The 17,558-nt window shown below is 40.9% G+C and overlaps 1 protein-coding gene across 1 annotated transcript; it reads left to right on the top strand.

Annotated features, from left to right (window-relative positions):
- Window positions 1-4,831: 4,831 nt before the first annotated feature.
- Window positions 4,832-16,817, top strand: acsl5 (acyl-CoA synthetase long chain family member 5; the record flags this gene model as incomplete). The annotated part of the gene is made up of 20 exons (XM_083687787.1): window positions 4,832-4,987; window positions 5,266-5,374; window positions 6,237-6,301; window positions 6,827-6,928; window positions 7,113-7,212; window positions 8,111-8,289; window positions 9,518-9,550; window positions 9,693-9,744; window positions 9,883-9,956; window positions 10,232-10,309; window positions 10,451-10,585; window positions 11,487-11,621; window positions 11,866-11,961; window positions 12,271-12,343; window positions 12,741-12,829; window positions 12,962-13,078; window positions 14,987-15,130; window positions 15,302-15,403; window positions 15,819-15,890; window positions 16,680-16,817. The coding sequence occupies 20 exons, from the start codon at window positions 4,832-4,834 to the stop codon at window positions 16,815-16,817; spliced, it is 2,049 nt and encodes a 682-aa protein (XP_083543913.1).
- Between the last annotated feature and the right edge of the window lie 741 nt (window positions 16,818-17,558).

Here is a 17,558-nt window from a genome sequence, read left to right as displayed (position 1 = left end):
CGTCCCAGTCTTCAACAGACAGGCAGGTCGCTGGCTTTCATACTGCCAGAGGTTTAAATACCCACCTCCCCTGAGAATGCTGTGCCTTCATGAGGTGTCTCATTATCTGACCAATTACCTAACCATCTAAAACTACAGGGGCAGAGCATTTACAGTAATACTTCACACATCATCAAACTTGGTGGTCAGTTTTAGACCTGGACAGCATTTGTTAATAGAAAAACCAGACACAACCAACACGTTATTTGAAGGGTACTCACATAATGACTACATGCCGCATTCATAACCTATTCATAGTACATTTATAAGGCATGATAAGTATTTCATGAAAACAACCACAAATTGACATTGAATGCTTAATGTCAGCTGTTAAAATGACCATGTCATAAGAAAAAGCATGACAGGATGAAAAAGCTCATATAAGGCATTGGTATAGCATAGGAGACTTGATCCAGTCTAGAAGATCGAATCCAATTGGTGAAATAAGCCTTATGTTATGAGCCCTACTGTTAGAAATTATTTTTATAAAAACAGTTTATTATTGCTATAAGAAAAGTACATTACTGCAGTGTGCTAAATGTACTAATGTGGTGGCCTGTTGATAAATGAGATGAATCAAGCATTAGTCCCGTGGTACGTTGGATTAATACATGGAGAGGTCGGGTCAGGTCATCAAGATGGATGTTGCAACACACGCATAACACAAGAATGATGTAATGGAAAAATACTAGACTAGGAAAGGACAAATCAGAGTAGGTATGTGTTTTCTTCAGCAGGGCAACATCTCTAGATGGAACGGATCGGCGATATCTTTACCTGGAACGGATCGGGTGTCAGGGGGGTGTGACCAGCCCATACACCAACGAGGGAAGAGCCAAGTAAATCACGGCTCCTCCCCAACCAAATAGCCAATAGCTAAAATGCAACCAATTAATTCTGCGAACCACCTCTTCACGAGCCTATAAAACAGAGACAATCTGGTGGGATGTCTCCCTCCTCTCCTTCAAAGAACCGAGGTTACATACCGTAACCCAAAGTTCTCTTTCAGTCGACTCTTCAGTTGACATCTCACTATGGGACATTTGTACAATGCCCCGATTGCCAAAGCCCGTAGAGAAAACCTCATAGAGTGTATGGAAATGTACCCGGCCCATCCTATTCAGCTCCAGCATCCAGGACCATATGCGCCATAGAAGATGCAGTGACATCCAGGCAGTAGAATCAAACAAAAGTGTGAGGGGAAGCCCAAGTGGCTGCAGCACAAATCTCTGAAACAGAGACGCCCTTAAATAAGAGCCAATCCAAATCCTGTAGTGGAAGGCGGTTGGAATCCCAAAGGGGGCTGCAGACCTTTATAACTGTACGCTTCTGTAATAGCTTCCACTATCCAGTGGGAAAGGCGCTGTTTGCATAATGTAAAATGCACACAACAGAGAAACAAACTACGAAATAGTGACAAACCTGGGCTATGCCTCCTTAAAACATTACAGTACATTAACATTAGAAATACTTCAAACAAATTGGCCAAATCTATATTAGCCAACAATGCACACACCATGGAATCTGTCTCATGAGCAGGCCTTTCTTGTAACACCATATAACAACACATTGGCAATTCAGTTGGATTCATGCCATATGTAATTTAATCGACAGAAGATTAGAAATTCCAAAGGTGCTTTCAGTTTATCATAGCATATTGCTCGTTCTGAGGTCAAATCTCAAAGTTCAACTCTGTCAGATCTCTCTCTTTCTCGCTCGCTCTCTCTGTCGCTCACACACACACACATACAAACACACACACGAACACACACACCCACCCACCCACCCACCCACCCACCCACCCACACACACACACGCACACACACACACACACACACACATACTGCCATGACTCCAAGGTGGGTTTGATTGCCTTGAGGTCAATTAGCCTGGTGATAATTAACAGGTGATGATGATGACAATGCAATACCACTGTGTGTTCATACAGTCATGCCGTGTCACACTTAGATTCTGCTGAAATGTGTTAACAATTATAGGTGGATAACACACACAAAGGTGACACTGACTTGAGCAGGTGTGCCTCATTCCCTATGGATCTCCAATGATACTAATGCTGTCAAGTAATTTTACCAATACTTTTTAGAATCTCAACCTGGCAAGTATATCAGCTGAGCTGGCTAACATTTCAAAGTATGGCACTCCCCCTGCCTCAGCTAGCATTAACACATTAACCTTACAGGGTCGGGTACTTTTTAATTTTTAATTTTTTTTAAATGACATATATTCTAATCTCTGTCAAAAAAACATGTCCCCAACAACTCCAAACCATTTTATTTGGTGTCAAGAATTAATTACAAATGTTATGGGTTCAGGCAAAAAAAACATGCCCAATTCAGCCTATGGGAGGTGAACAAATCAAGTCTTGATTAACAACAATTGTACATAAAGTACTAAATGAAAAATGTTGTTACTGTAGCTGTGATTACACACAAGGAAAGATCAAATTATCATATTAAATTATTATTAATGAAATGACTGATATGGACAAATATTTGGCATGTGAGTTTACTCTTTTTAAATCATTGTATTTTTCATTTGTTGATACAATATACACTCACCAGCCACTTTATTAGGTACACCTGTTCAACTGCTCGGTAACGCAAATATCTAATCAGCCAATCACATGGCAGCAACTCAATACATTTATTGTATTGCATGTAGACATGGTCAAGACGACCTGCTGAAGTTCAAACCGAGCATCAGAATGGGGAAGAAAGGTGATTTAAGTGACTTTGAATGTGGCATGGTTGTTGGTGCCAGACGGGCTGGTCTGAGTATTTCAGAAACTGTTGATCTACTGGGATTTTCACGCACAACCATCTCTAGGGTTTACAGAGAATGGTCTGAAAAAGAGAAAACATCCAGTGAGCGGCAGTTCTCTGGGAGAAAATGCCTTGTTGATGCCAGAAGTCAGAGGAGAATAGCCAGACTGGTTCGAGATGATAGAAAGGCAACAGTAACTCAAATAACCACTCATTACAACCAAGGTATGCAGAAGACCATCTCTGAACGTGCAACACGTCAAACCTTGAAGCAGATGGCCTACAAAAGGGGGTCCAACCCAGTACTAGCAAAGTGAACCTAATAAAGTGGCCGGTGAGTGTACATCTAAATGCATGTTGACCGGAGGGTGATGTCTATGCTAATTTTCTTTATCAGTGGCAAAGATAGTGGCCAAAGTTCAAAGGTTACTCAGCCTGTTTTATGAGACCTGTAGTAATGTCTTCTTCACTCTCTTGTGTCACCGAGCAGACCTGGGGACTAGGCTTGGTCCTACACACACATAGAGACATACAGACCCACACACACACACACATATACACACACAGGCACGCACGCACGCACACACACACACACGCACGCACGCACACACACACACACACAAACATTCACTGACACACACCTGTCGTCAACGGACACATACGGACCAGGGTGACACTGGAGAGGACGACCCAGACACCAAAACCTGGTAGACTGACAGGTAAGGTGTTGTACCAGCTATTCCTATGGCATGCATTGTGCCTCTACCATACTGACATGGTAAAGACTAGGTTGGTCACACTGGTCAAAACAAATTGTTAGTATGACTCCATTTGCATAGTCCCCTTCTATTGATCTATTGATATTCATTGAATTTAGATTAGATTAGATTAGATTCAACTTTATTGTCATTGTGCAGAGTACAAGTACAGAGACAACGAAATGCAGTTAGCGTCTAACCAGAAGTGCAAAAAGTGCAGTGTGAACAGTATATACAGGTAGTGCAATATATGAGCAGTATAGTAGTGCAGTATAGTATAAGTAGTGCAGTGTAAGCAGTATATGAATTTAAAGACCAGAGTGCCAACATGAAAACAAGAGTGCTGCCTTATAAGTAATATACTTTACCTAACAATGAAATGACAAATCAAAGGTGTGAATTATATTCCCATAGATATGGACAGTATCTACTGTATGTATCTACTGTATGTATCTACTGTATGTATCTACTGTATGTTTTTCTTCAACATTCCCATTTACTTGGCTACATGTCCCCAGCTCTAGATCTTAGTCATTGTCCTTGGTCTGACCCATACAAGTCTGATACTTAAAAAATAAACTTTATTAATAGATTAGATTAATTAGATTAATTAGATTAATCTATTTCGAGCATTTCAGAGTTTAAGGTGGAAATGGAATCTTGTAGGTTATCTACCTAAAGCTGAAGATCCTGTCAATGGCGTTATCAATGGTACCAATGTGCATTGAAGAGGTTCCCCCTCCTCCGTGTCCTTGAAGTTATGACTTTGGACTGTGGATGACCTTGTCTACCACTGTGTGTTTCACTATTCCCTTTGCAGGCAAAGGCATATCATTTCAAAGCACCTCACAGTTTGAGTCTGCATAGTCACGCATAGACAAACTTCCAACAAGTCCCATTTCACTCTGCTATTTTGAACCAATGTGAAAGGTAGCCTGGTGAGACTAATGTCTGCTTTAATGAGTTTACCCTCTTACTGAAACATAGTTCCAGTAATTCTGATTTGATACAGTACAGTAGAGTGGATATTCTGCCCCTTTAGCGAACACTATGTTAGGTCAACCCTCAATGCTATATGATACAAAAATAAAATATAAACACACACACACACACACACACACACACACACACACACACACACACACACACACACACACACACACACACACACACACACACACACACACACACACACACACATTTGTTCACAGCTCTGCCTCTCTCTCCCGTTAGCTTTGAACACTGCATGCAATGGAGTTCCTCTTCCAGCTGCTGTTCTCCCCACTGCCCACTCCAGCTATTTTCTTCCTGTTTGCGCTTGCTGCCGCTGCCCTGGTCTACGTCAACACCAGGCCTAAACCCATGCGCTTGGCTGTGGACCTCAACTGCCAGACCGTGGGGATCAAGGTGAGGGCCTGCTTTCCTTCATAAGCACTATGCCAATGACCAGTGTGCCAGTAAGGTGATCAAATAACCTTGCGTATTCAAGAATGTATGTGTACTTCTAACATGTTTTGTGTCTGTATGTGGACTGGTGGTTGGTGCATTTATGTACATGGAGGAGACAAGTAAAAATACAAATTTAGAATGTGAAACTGAATGATGAGTAAGAAAAAAAGGGAGCGAGAGATTTGAAGGGGGGCATTACATCACTGATATCATGTCTTTGCTGCCGTCATGCTCAGGATGGAGCAAGGAAGAGCACTCTGATGCAAGACGTCAACCTGATGTCATATTACTATGATGACGCCAGGACAATGTATGAGGTCTTCCAGAGGGGGCAACAGGTGTCAGGTGATCACCAGCTCCTTATCTAACTCTCTATCTCACTGACAAGGACCAATCGTTTTTTTTAACTCATTAAACTAGATCAGTGGGTTGCTTTTGTAATGAATGGATTAACACCCAAATAGGCCTCCATTTTGCTTCTGCAAAAAACCCATGAACGGTGCATAAATCAGATGCAAAGACGACTTTGGTATTTGTAAGTCTCCACTACTGTAGGTGTGTCTGCTCCGATCTACACAAACTTTGCACCAACATAGGCAAAGCAGTAAAAGGTAGTGTCAGGATTTGTCAAGAGGAGTAGGCAAATGTACCACTCCACATTACATTTTTAACAGTTGGCCAAACTAGACTCATTGATCATGACAGGCACAACAGTGGTCTGGGATAATACCTCATACATCCTTTACAAATATAACAACTTCTTACATGATTACATTCCATATGTGTGGTAGCCTAGAGGAAACATGTATCACATGGTGAGCATTTTACTCTTCCAAACATGTGTAGATCTGAAACCTATGAACTGTCCCCTATTCAGAACTGTTTGAATAACAGAACTTAACAATGATACTCTCAATTGAACTCTCAGTAATGATTCTGGGTTCAGAGATTATCAGAAGCCAAGTTATGACATTTACCGTCTACCTCGGTCGAAAAGTAAAAGTTCCACCTCCACATCCTGATTGGCCAGGACAATAGCACACCTTTATCTCAATATTCAATTATCCCATCTCATTACCGGAGACCTGCCCTCTAAGTCAATGCTATTACACAATATCATGCCATATTGTACAATATATATGTTTTATATACAAGTGCACATTAAACGTGTAAAAAATGGGTTCACTGTTGTTATGTCTTATACCAGGGAACGGACCCTGTCTGGGCTACCGGAAACCAGGCCGGCCCTACCAGTGGCTGAAATACAAACAGGTACAACAGGTCTAGGATACATATCTATGGTTTAGCTTTACTTTACTGTACTCTACTAGGTGATGGGTTCGATTCCTGCTGGGACCACATCTGCAAAAAAAACATAAGCTTCATTTCAATTTCATGGTTTCAAACTGAGAATTCAGGACCCAGTGTGTCCCAAATGCAACATGTGCATTGGTATTGTGCACAGCATCCTGGATTCCCATTGGTTGACTTTGGTTGCAACAACCCAAAAAGTCAGACATTCAATTCAAATCGGACGTGATCGTGTCATCTCTTCATGTCGTTGACCAACTCACACTGTGTGAGTTAAGGCGTCAAGTCCACCGCAGATTGTTTACAGTGGATACGTACATGTCATTGTGAGAAATTCGTGGGAGAAATCGTGCAGCGTCTCTACACAACAAATGCATTGTGATGATATGTTTATGTATGTCATGAGAATAATGACAACTGAATGCTATATAGAATGTCTGAATGCAGAATGACCTTTGCCCTTTGTCCTATGCCTTCTTCCTGAAGGTGGCCGATCGGGCGGAGCACTTAGGGTCAGGGTTGCTTCACAGGGGCCTGAAGCCGACCCCAGACACTTTCATCGGTATCTTTGCCCAGAACAGACCTGAGGTGAGACAACGTCATATCTGTGTCATTGATCCAGTTTGTGGTACCAAAATCACTATTGCATGTCATCAAATGTTTGTCACTTCATTAATGTGAATCTAATCATTTTCTCATGGGTTAGGGTTGGGGTTCATTGATGTAACATTAATATTGCGCTGATAATAATAACTCTTTTGGTTGTCCTCAGTGGATTATAGGTGAGCTGGCCTGCTACACCTATTCCATGGTGGCGGTGCCCCTGTACGACACACTGGGTCCTGAAGCTCTGGTGTACATTATTAACAGAGGTAATTGGGCCTTTCCATGCCCTACCACAACACTTAGTGCAGCTCATTAACAGTGATAATGATGAGACCAGGTTCAGGCCCAACACTCCGTAGAGTTCCCCAAGGCTCCACAGTATATCAAGCTCTCTGGATTTCACCTGGTCTAATCTTCTTTTCCTGTTTCATCTCTTTCACTCTCTCACTCCACCCTCCCCCTACTGCTGCTCTCTCCCTTTGCTATTGAAAGATATTACAACCACAAACCCACTGCAGCGTTGATTGTTCTTGGGAGATACTGTATGAAGCATTGAACAATATCGTTTTGGTCTCGAGAATTGCTTCACAAAATATGTTGTTGAGGTTGAGCATTGGCTTTTACGTACCTATTTGGTTGTTTAGAAGGATATAAATGCGACTATAAAAACATGGCATACTTAAGTTTTCAATTTGCAGTGTGGCCACAGAGGGCAGCAAAGGGCAATGCCTTTCTGTATCATGTACCTTTAAAGGCACAATTCACAGTTCACCGTTAGGGGTGAACAACATGGAAAGCATGGCATTGAGAACGTTTATACAAGACAGCTCTCAAAAGTTCAAATTTACGATGAAAATATAGGGAATGGCAGCATAAAGACCTGTGCGCAATATGCATCTTATTTTCTGCTCTGCAGTCGGAGGTGTGTGTATAAACAACAAACAGTACAGATCATCAGTATGCTGCTGTAACCTTAAACTTTACTATAACGGTTACTTTTACAAAGCATAACACCACATTGGTTTGGCCAGCTATTTTCAAAACTTCTATCACTTTTTCCAAAACAATGGACACAACAATAACTATTATGACTACTAATACCTCTATTACGAATACTTGTCATTATTATTAAGCAGTGATATTTGTTCTGGTTTGTGGTTGCAGCGGACATCTCCACAGTGCTGTGTGACAAACAGAACAAAGCGGAGACATTGCTGGAGAACTGTGAGAAGGGTGACACTGCTGTGCTCAAAACAATCATCCTCATGGACTCCTTTGACCCTGAGCTGACCTCACGGGGGGCCAAGTGTGGGGTGGACATTCTATCTCTGAATGAAGTGGAGGTATGTCACCACAGGGGAATGAGTTGAAACTGCTGTTCATATAATATTATATCACACTTTGTTATACTATACCAAAACATATTACATTATTGTTTTTCTCAATCACTTGAAAGCATTTTTTGGAAACTTTGGTCAAACGTATCTAAAGCTGAGCAACAATGATAAAATAACCATCACAGAATTTCCATGACAGAGCTTACATGTTGATATGGTTTGATGGCTTGATGACATATTGATATGGTTTGATGGCTTGATGGATTCAGGCATCAGTTGTGTCTCTCCACTGTATTCACTTTTCTTCATGGCCATTGAACATACGTTTTCTGGTGATAGAAAGTCTATAAATGTTGCACCTACGTAGAAGCAGGCCAGCCTATTTTAACTGAGTACATTTCAAGGGCTAACGTGATGTAAACATGTTTTATCAATGTCCATGGGCGTCACATGCTGGGATCAGTGCTGCTTACATGCTGGGATCGTTTAGGGTTAGGTATATGTTTCTGATCGGTTAAAGTTAGGGTTAGGAGTAAGGCTTAAAGGGATAGTTCTCCCAAATTACAAAATCACATATTTGGTTCCTTACCTTGAGAGTCTTTGGATAAGGACAAACTTCAATCTTTATTTTATCTGGCTATCCTGCCTCTCTCATGCCCTCTTCATGTGCACCTGACTTGACATGTTATTGTTAATACATATATACTGCTAGACTGCATTACCTATACGGTTCATATGCTGCTACACTGTTCATACTGTAACTTATTTACTCTGCTATAATGCTAATGCTACTCATATACTGCTTACACTGCACTACTTATATTATACTGCACTACTTACTGCTCATATATTGCACTACCTGTAAATACTGTTCATTGCACTTTCTGCTATTTTGCACTTCTGGTTAGACGCTAACTGCATTTCGTTGTCTCTGTACTTGTACTCTGCACAATGACAATAAAGTTGAATCTAATCTAATCTAATCATCTAATAGTGGTAACGAAAGTGCAGGTGTCATAAAAATGTATGCTTAGGATGTACTGTAAATCAGAAAATTGATTCTGGGGAGTAGCCTATTGGTCCAAAGGGACAGTCAGAGGTATGGCTGAAACATTTGTGACTAGTGTTTCAGTTCTTATGCCCAGTGTAAATGAGACTCTTTTCAATCGTGCAAGTAACCTACATAAATCGCTTATTAAAATAAAACATAAATCACCAACATGTTGATTTTCAGGCTTTGGGGAAAAACAACCTCCAAAAACCAGTGGTATGTAAAAACCTGCACTTATTGTTTGTATTCACATTCATTAGTCAATACGAAATCAATGATATCAATAAATAACAATTATTCAGTTGCATTAACAGTACACCTTAGTTGATTTAATAAAAACACTATGCTTCCCTATCAGCCACCAAAGCCAGAGGATCTTAGTATCATATGTTTTACCAGTGGAACTACAGGTGAGGTGGCCACATTTCCTGTTACCACTTTATATTCATGTGTCTTATGTGTGTGTGTGTGTGTGTGTGTGTGTGTGTGTGTGCTTGCGTGTGTGAAAGTGCATTTGTTACATGCTATGTATCCTTTGTTTGTTTCAGGTGATCCTAAGGGAGCAATGCTGACTCATGAGAATCTGGTCTCTGATGCAGCAGGTGTAGTGAAAAGCTTTGAGGTATGCATGATGTGTCATGGTCATGCTTTCTGTTACAAAATTATAGATAGGTATACTGCTGTAGGTCCTGTAAGCCTTTCTATATCGTCCTATAATTCCTTCACTATTTCATCAAAGTGTGTGTGTGTGTGTGTGTGTGTGTGTGTGTGTGTGTGTGTGTGTGTGTGTGTGTGTGTGTGTGTGTGTGTGTGTGTGTGTGTGTGTGTGTGTTTTAACACAAACAGAAAGAGAGAATGAGTATTGATAACCTATGTGACTAATTTCTCCCTCCACAGAGCTCTGTGGCTCCTAATCCTGAGGATGTGAGCATCTCATTCCTGCCTCTGGCACACATGTTTGAGAGGGTTGTGCAGGTGAGAGTTTGTAGTTAGAGACAAGCAGTCAGTCAGTAGTAAGATGTTTGACCTTCACTTAGCCACATCTTTTTACAATGCTTATTACTACTAGTACAAGACACATCTGAATTTGACTCCGGACTGTTCTTTTCTTCACAGACAGTGATGTACAGTGCCGGGGGCAAGGTGGGATTCTTCCAGGGTGATATCAAACTACTCCCAGATGATATGAAAACCCTGCAGCCCACCATTTTCCCTGTTGTGCCTCGTCTTCTTAACCGTGTCTATGACAAAGTGAGTTTGTTTCAGTTGTAATCAATGGCCAGGAGGGGTCTGGAAATCTGTGACCTGTACAGTATATCTCTCACTCTGCCTTAGTAACTTGGAATACCTGGTTCAGTTCAGTAACAACCACTAGCACTGACAGTGTAATAGTATAGTAAAATAGTAGAGCTGGTTAGGGGTTTAGGGAACCGATCTCACCATGCCTGGGTTGGAACCGGCTACTCACAGTCTGTTGTGCCTTCCTACACCCCCAGCTTACCTCCTAGCAGAGAATCTATAGCATAGCAAGGAATTATAGCAACACTTATATCTTACAGTTATGATGCGTTCATAGCGCATGATTGCATTATGTCTTATCATCTCATAATGATCCTGAGCAATTATCATTTATTATCAATTTTCCGTCAGCTGAAGAAAATGACAGTCATATCATACTATGATATATAATGAAGACATTATAAGGCATCATACCTGCCTATCATTAGTTATAATGGGTTACATGTTATATGCTTCATAGAAAGTGTTACCGCAATTACTTATTTTCTCTATTGGAGCATGTACTCACCACCACTTAAGGTTGCAACTAATACAATGTACAGCATGTGCTTGAACCAGTGTGTGACATTCTGTAGAGTGCACTATTTCATTGAAACTGTGTTGGTCATGGCAAATGTAGCTGCCACAGTGTTCTCCTTGACTGTTACCATAGAAGTCAAATACCAAGTCATTGATTGCATAAATTCACAGGGGCCATGTCAAGGAGGACTGACCTCCTCCCCCTTCAATGGTGTGATGTCATTTCACCTGAGATAAAATGTATTCACCCTGGAGGAGTCAGGGGTGTACTATGCACTGCTGACAGTTTGCAGAAGTTATAGATTGCAACTTTGAACTCTGTTTCTTCCCATAGGTTCAGAGTGGAGCCCAGACCCCCTTCAAGAAATGGCTGCTCAACTTTGCCATTGAGAGGAAGCACAGTGAGGTAAAGGAGGGCATCATCAGAAACAACAGCATATGGGACAAGCTCATCTTCCACAAAGTTCAGGTAAACAGTGGTCTACTGTCCAAATTCCACTTGTGTAATAACACTAAATGCAAGTACATGAACTATGTAAAAGCATGTGAATATAATGTTGTTTCTAGAGTTATTACAGACTTGCTACACAGGTATAGGGGTGATCTGATGTTAAATGTGACTGGAGAAGGTTATTGTCTAGATGGATGTAAATGTGGGATGATGCCATTGAAGAGAAGGTTTAAGACTGGCGATGGTTCTCCTTTCTCTGTAGGAGTCGCTGGGGGGACGGGTGCGGGTCATGGTGACGGGAGCAGCGCCCATCTCTCACTCCGTGCTCAACTTCCTCAGGGCCTCTCTGGGGTGTCAGGTACTGGAACGTGATCTCTTCACACCTTTTCCTTTTACACACCATTAAAGCGAGAGTCCACTCCAAACCAAAGTTTTTTTGTGCTGCACTGCACATACATCATGTCAAATTAAGGCACAACAAACTAATTATCAATATGCTATGAGTCAATTAAATGTTCGGTTCAAAAGTTGCACCTGCTGCGCTGACTCAACAGTTCTGATTGTTCAGTTCGTACTGTTCGAGGACTGTTCATGTCGCTGTTCATGTCGCTGTGACAACCAGGTCATATTGACCCTGCTGAGTTGTTTGATTTGATTGGTTCCCCAGATTTTCGAGGCTTACGGCCAAACAGAGTGCACTGCTGCCTGCACCTTCACTATGCCAGGAGATGCAACCTCTGGTAGGTCACCCAAACTAGTATCATTGAATCACACAATTGTTTGTCTGAATGTTACCTCTTCAGACACATGACCATGTATTTATAAAGGGACAGTTTACACATTGACAGATTCATCAGATGGATGTGTACAAAGTAGTCACAACCAAAGGCTTGGATTTGTTTACTGAGAACCAACTTAGCATTAGCATTGTGCATTGCATAACAATGAGAGTGGCATGGTCCACAGTACATGGCTAAATCTCTTAATTTGTGATGTGTATATGTGAAATATACTTTTGACACAGTATCAGTCTATCAGTTGTACAGTACAACCTCAACATCTAAGATAACTTTAATATTGAATATATTAACTTTTTATTTCAAGGATCTTTATTAAAACATTCCTTTGTTTTAATAGGACATGTTGGGGCTCCTGTGCCTTGTAATGTCGTGAAACTGGCGGATGTTGAGGAGATGAACTACTTTGCTTCGAACGGTGAGGGGGAGGTAAGATGGCCCGTCAATGAAACCTTCTAAAACAACGGAAATTGGTTATGGATTTTGATTGAATAGGTTGCTGTGTCCCGTTTATCAATACATGGAGAGACGTCTCCTCCTCACTGATATATTCATTCTCAGGTCTGCATCAAAGGTAAAAATGTGTTCAAGGGGTATCTAAAAGACCCGGAGAAGACATCTGAGGCCTTGGATGAGGATGGCTGGCTTCATACTGGAGACATTGGCAAATGGCTACCGGTGAGATTGGGTTTCGTACAGTATGAACTGAACACAGCAAGGTTGCGCACTTGATTGTCTGACGGCATTCAGTGAAAGAGTGATTTCCAGGTCGCCTACGTTGCAGTCGGGCTGTGTGGCACAGATTGCTATATCATATTGATGTGGCTCCTCAGATAATGCAACAGGTAAACATTTCTCCAGGCATTGTGAGGATCAGGTGCGCTTCACAGTCTCACTGCAATGCAGTTGGAGTGCATGAAATCCATATGAAATTCAGTCAGCTTCTCTTGAAAACAGAAGGACTTGGCTTAATAATAGGTGTAGGCAACACTTTCTTTCACTTTCACACTTACTTTCACGAATCAAACCACATCAGATCAATGATTACTAAAAAGATGGATGAGAGGAAGGAAAGGAGGATGAACGAAAGGAAATAAGGAAGGAAGAAAGGTAGGAAGGGAGGAAGGAAAGAATAATGGAAGGAAGAATGGAAGGGAGTATGTATTTGACCCAGGCCTATTATAGATTAGTAACATTGTGTGAGGACAACTCCCCTAGTCAGAGCTGTGAATCAGCTAGTCAGAGATTAACTCATTGAACTCACGTTGCCTGGCGATATTTCTTAGGGAGTCCATGATGTACATGTTGAGGAACCAGACCTAATTTGTGTCATTTTAGATTAGATTAGATTAGATTAGATTCAACTTTATTGTCATTGTGCATAGTACAAGTACAGAGACAACGAAATGCAGTTAGCGTCTAACCAGAAGTGCAAAAATGTTCATAAATAAAATGTATGTACTATTGTATAGACCGATTACGACTTATTTCCCATCCCATTATTGCAACCATACCAAAAGGCCAGGGAGATTATGTGAACAATGTACATGTACATATGAATTACATGAGAAAGACCTGGACCCATCCTAACCTGTGAGGCTGTTGGCACAGATGTCAGTGGGGTTGCTGTGCAGCCCCGTGGGTCATAAGACAACCTAATGATTACTTCCACTGCACCGTGGCCTCAACATGGGATGTGTTAATTAACTGAGGAGAGAGAGGGTAGGGGGGAGGGTTAGGGAGGGAGGGTTGGGTGAGAGAAGGAGGGAGGGAAAAGAGAGAGAGAGAGAGATAGAGAAATAGAAATGATAGTGTGTGTGTGTGTGTGTGTGTGTGTGTGAGAGAGGGAGGGAGGAAAAGGGGGAGGGTTAGAGAAGAGAGAAGTGTAAAGATATAGGTAGAGAAAGACTGAGAATAGGCAGAGAAAGATAGAAAGGGTAGTGTGTGTGTGTGTGTGTGTGTGTGTGTGTGTGTGTATATTCATGGAATTATAAAGACACATTAAACAAAATAAATTATACAAATACCACATTGAAGTGGTCAACACACTGTCACTCCGAGAAGTACGCAAAAATAACAAAAAGGAAAACGATCAAATTAAAAGATAAAACATAAAAACAAGCGAGAGAGAGAAAGAGAGAGAGAAAGAGAGAGAGAGAGAGACTTCATTGATTCATTCTATCATAATTTAGTGCCTTTTTAATTTCTCCTGGGGCCATTTTCTCAGCCAGTTGCCTGTTCCATTAGGGACCTGTCTAAGCTTGCTCTTAGGTTTCAGTAATTACATGCGACGCGCACAGACGCACACAGACGCGCACATATGCACACACGGTCTAAGGGCACAGACACTGGATAACCCAAAGGAATACAGCTGGTCTTTTCAGACCAGTCTCTTTACGTAAACATAACATGCCACAATGATAAAAATGTTAGTGGTGTACTATACAGTAGCTTGATCAATATACAAATGATTTCCCTCATGCCATATTAACACACATCAACAAATCATTTGCCTTATCAATAGATAAATATGTGACATTTATGAATTATTACATTTTGAAAATGTTGAGCACTAAATTGTGGCAGAGTGGAGTCCTGAAGATCATTGACCGGAAGAAGAACATTTTCAAGCTGGCTCAAGGAGAGTATATCGCACCGGAGAAGATTGAGAACGTCTACATCCGTAGTGCGCCTGTGGCCCAGGTGTTTGTACATGGGGACAGTCTGCAGGTACACACTTCCACTTTTACTATATATATATACACACACACACACATATATACACATATATACACATATTATATGTATATACACATATATACACATATTATATGTATATACACATATATACATACAAACACACACACACACAAACCCCTCTGTTGTTGTGTGTGTCTCTAGTCCAGCTTGGTAGCCATTGTGGTTCCAGACCCTGACGTCCTGCCCGGCTTAGCTCAGAAACTTGGAGTCCAGGGATCTTTTGAGGAGCTGTGCAAAGCCCAAGTAGGTGCTTTATCAGAACCTTCTCAGTGACATTTTGTAGAAATATGGATTTGTGAATCCAGCATCTTCCACAAAAAGTAATGAGAAATCCCTGAATGACATGAAACACTTCATTACATTAAATTATTTAGCACTATTCATATATGGATGCTCGTCCAGAAGAAATAAAGGGAAATAACAACATAAGAGAAGTTCACAGTTCACCTCGTGGGGAGGGGGGTAATCTCTCAGCATGTGCTTTAGTGAATCAGTCATATCATTCATGTGCTCAAAGTAAAGAGCAAACCACTGAACAGCAACCACATTAAAAGCTAATGTTTAGAATTAACTCCTGCTTTGAAGTCTCTCAGTATGTCTAATGAGTGCCTCTGCAACAATGAGGACCCAAGAATGACCTCTCCTCTTTCCTCTGCAGCAAATCAAAAAGGCTATTCTCGCTGACCTTGTCAAGCTGGGTAGGGAGGCAGGGCTAAAGTCATTTGAACAGGTGAGTGTTACTCTACAGTATCATGCTTTTTGCTGTTTCTGTTAATTACCCATGGGTCAGTTAAACAAAGTACTGTTGGCTACCCATGGGCAGTATATCAAATCTGTGGGCATATCATCTGTTTAAGTCAGCAGAAATTCATCTGTTAAGAACAAACCAAATAGTGATATAAAACATAAAAAGAAGCAGTTTTATTGCTTAAATTCAATATGCTGACAAAGTACAGTGCCCTGCGTAAGTAATGGGACAGTGAAATTTTTTTTCGTCTTTTGGCTCGACACTCCAAAAGTTTGGATTTTAAATTTCAAACAATTACTATGAGGTTAAAGTAGAGATTCTCATCATTTATTTGATGGTATTTGTGTACATATTGGTTTCACCACTCAGAAATTACACTTTTTATGCATAGTCCCCCTATGTCAGGGTACACGAAAATTGTTGGGAAAGATTTATCAAATGTCCAAATTAAGCACTGAAAAAGAGTTTGAAGGTTTGGTCTATCTTTTGAATTCATGTTGGTTGAAAATAACATTAACCAAAATCATGAGATGTGCTGTTAACAAAATTCCCCATCGCATATATTAGAGCACACAATAGACTTGTTTTATTTTTAAATAAAAAACACTGAGATCATGTCAACTACCTTCCTAACAACTGAGAAAAGGCTCAGGAAAAACCTTGGACTGTAAAGTATGGCCCATAACCAGGTCCCAGCTCATTTCCTGGTCAGGTCACATGTTCAGAAGAAATGAGCCAACCACATGCTGTGTTCTTGTTCCTATTGTGAAGGTGAAAGACCTGCACATACACCCAGAGCAGTTCACCATAGAGAATGGTCTGTTAACTCCAACACTGAAGGCCAAGAGAGCAGACCTCAAGAAATTCTTCCAGTCTCAGATCGACAGCCTTTACGCCAACTTACACTGACTGACCTGAGGGGGTGGAGGAAGGGGCAAACTGCACCAGCACCACTTCCTGTTACATTTGATCACTCAAACGCCCAAATCCAAATCTGTAAATGCTAACTGGAATACTTTAGATTTCCCAACTCTGATGTACTTTTATTGGCTAGATAGAATTTTCACCATATTGCTAACACCTATGTAATCCTTCTAGATCTACATAAAACCCTAGGGGGTAGCGGTTGACTTGTTTCAGGTCAAAAGATCAATGGCCAGTCCAAGGGTATATTCATTGAGGCAAAGATTTATCGAATGCAGTTGAAGATAACCATAATCACAAAATGTTGATGATCTCTTGAAGGAATATTTAAATCAACCTATATACAATTGTACGTTATTTGATTCTTACCCTTGCTGTTGTCATTTCCCCAAGAAAGAAGTTCACTGTAACTTACCGTGATGTTTAATTGTTTTTCTTACTTTATAAACAGTCATGAATGGATGATTGTGTGGGCCTAAAAGCCTGTAAGACAATTATGACAATAATTTGCAATTGAGGTGAAGATGTCTCTTTCCTTTAGATTACATTTTTTTACATACTAAAGGTCATGGAGCTCTTTGTGGGTTTATTATTGGATAATGAGCTTCATTGTACAACCTCCATCAGCCGTGCAATTTACAGCTTGCTGAACCTGTGAACCATGATGTAATGGTGGTTCTCTGTGGCTCAGTTGGTAGAGCATGGTGTTAACAACGCTTAGGTTGT

The sequence above is a fragment of the Argentina silus genome, assembly GCF_951799395.1.
Source record: "Argentina silus genome assembly, chromosome: 16".
Taxonomy (NCBI): Eukaryota; Metazoa; Chordata; class Actinopteri; order Argentiniformes; family Argentinidae; genus Argentina; species Argentina silus.
Note: the sequence above shows the minus strand (reverse complement) of the source record. Positions and strands in the feature narration are given on the sequence as shown.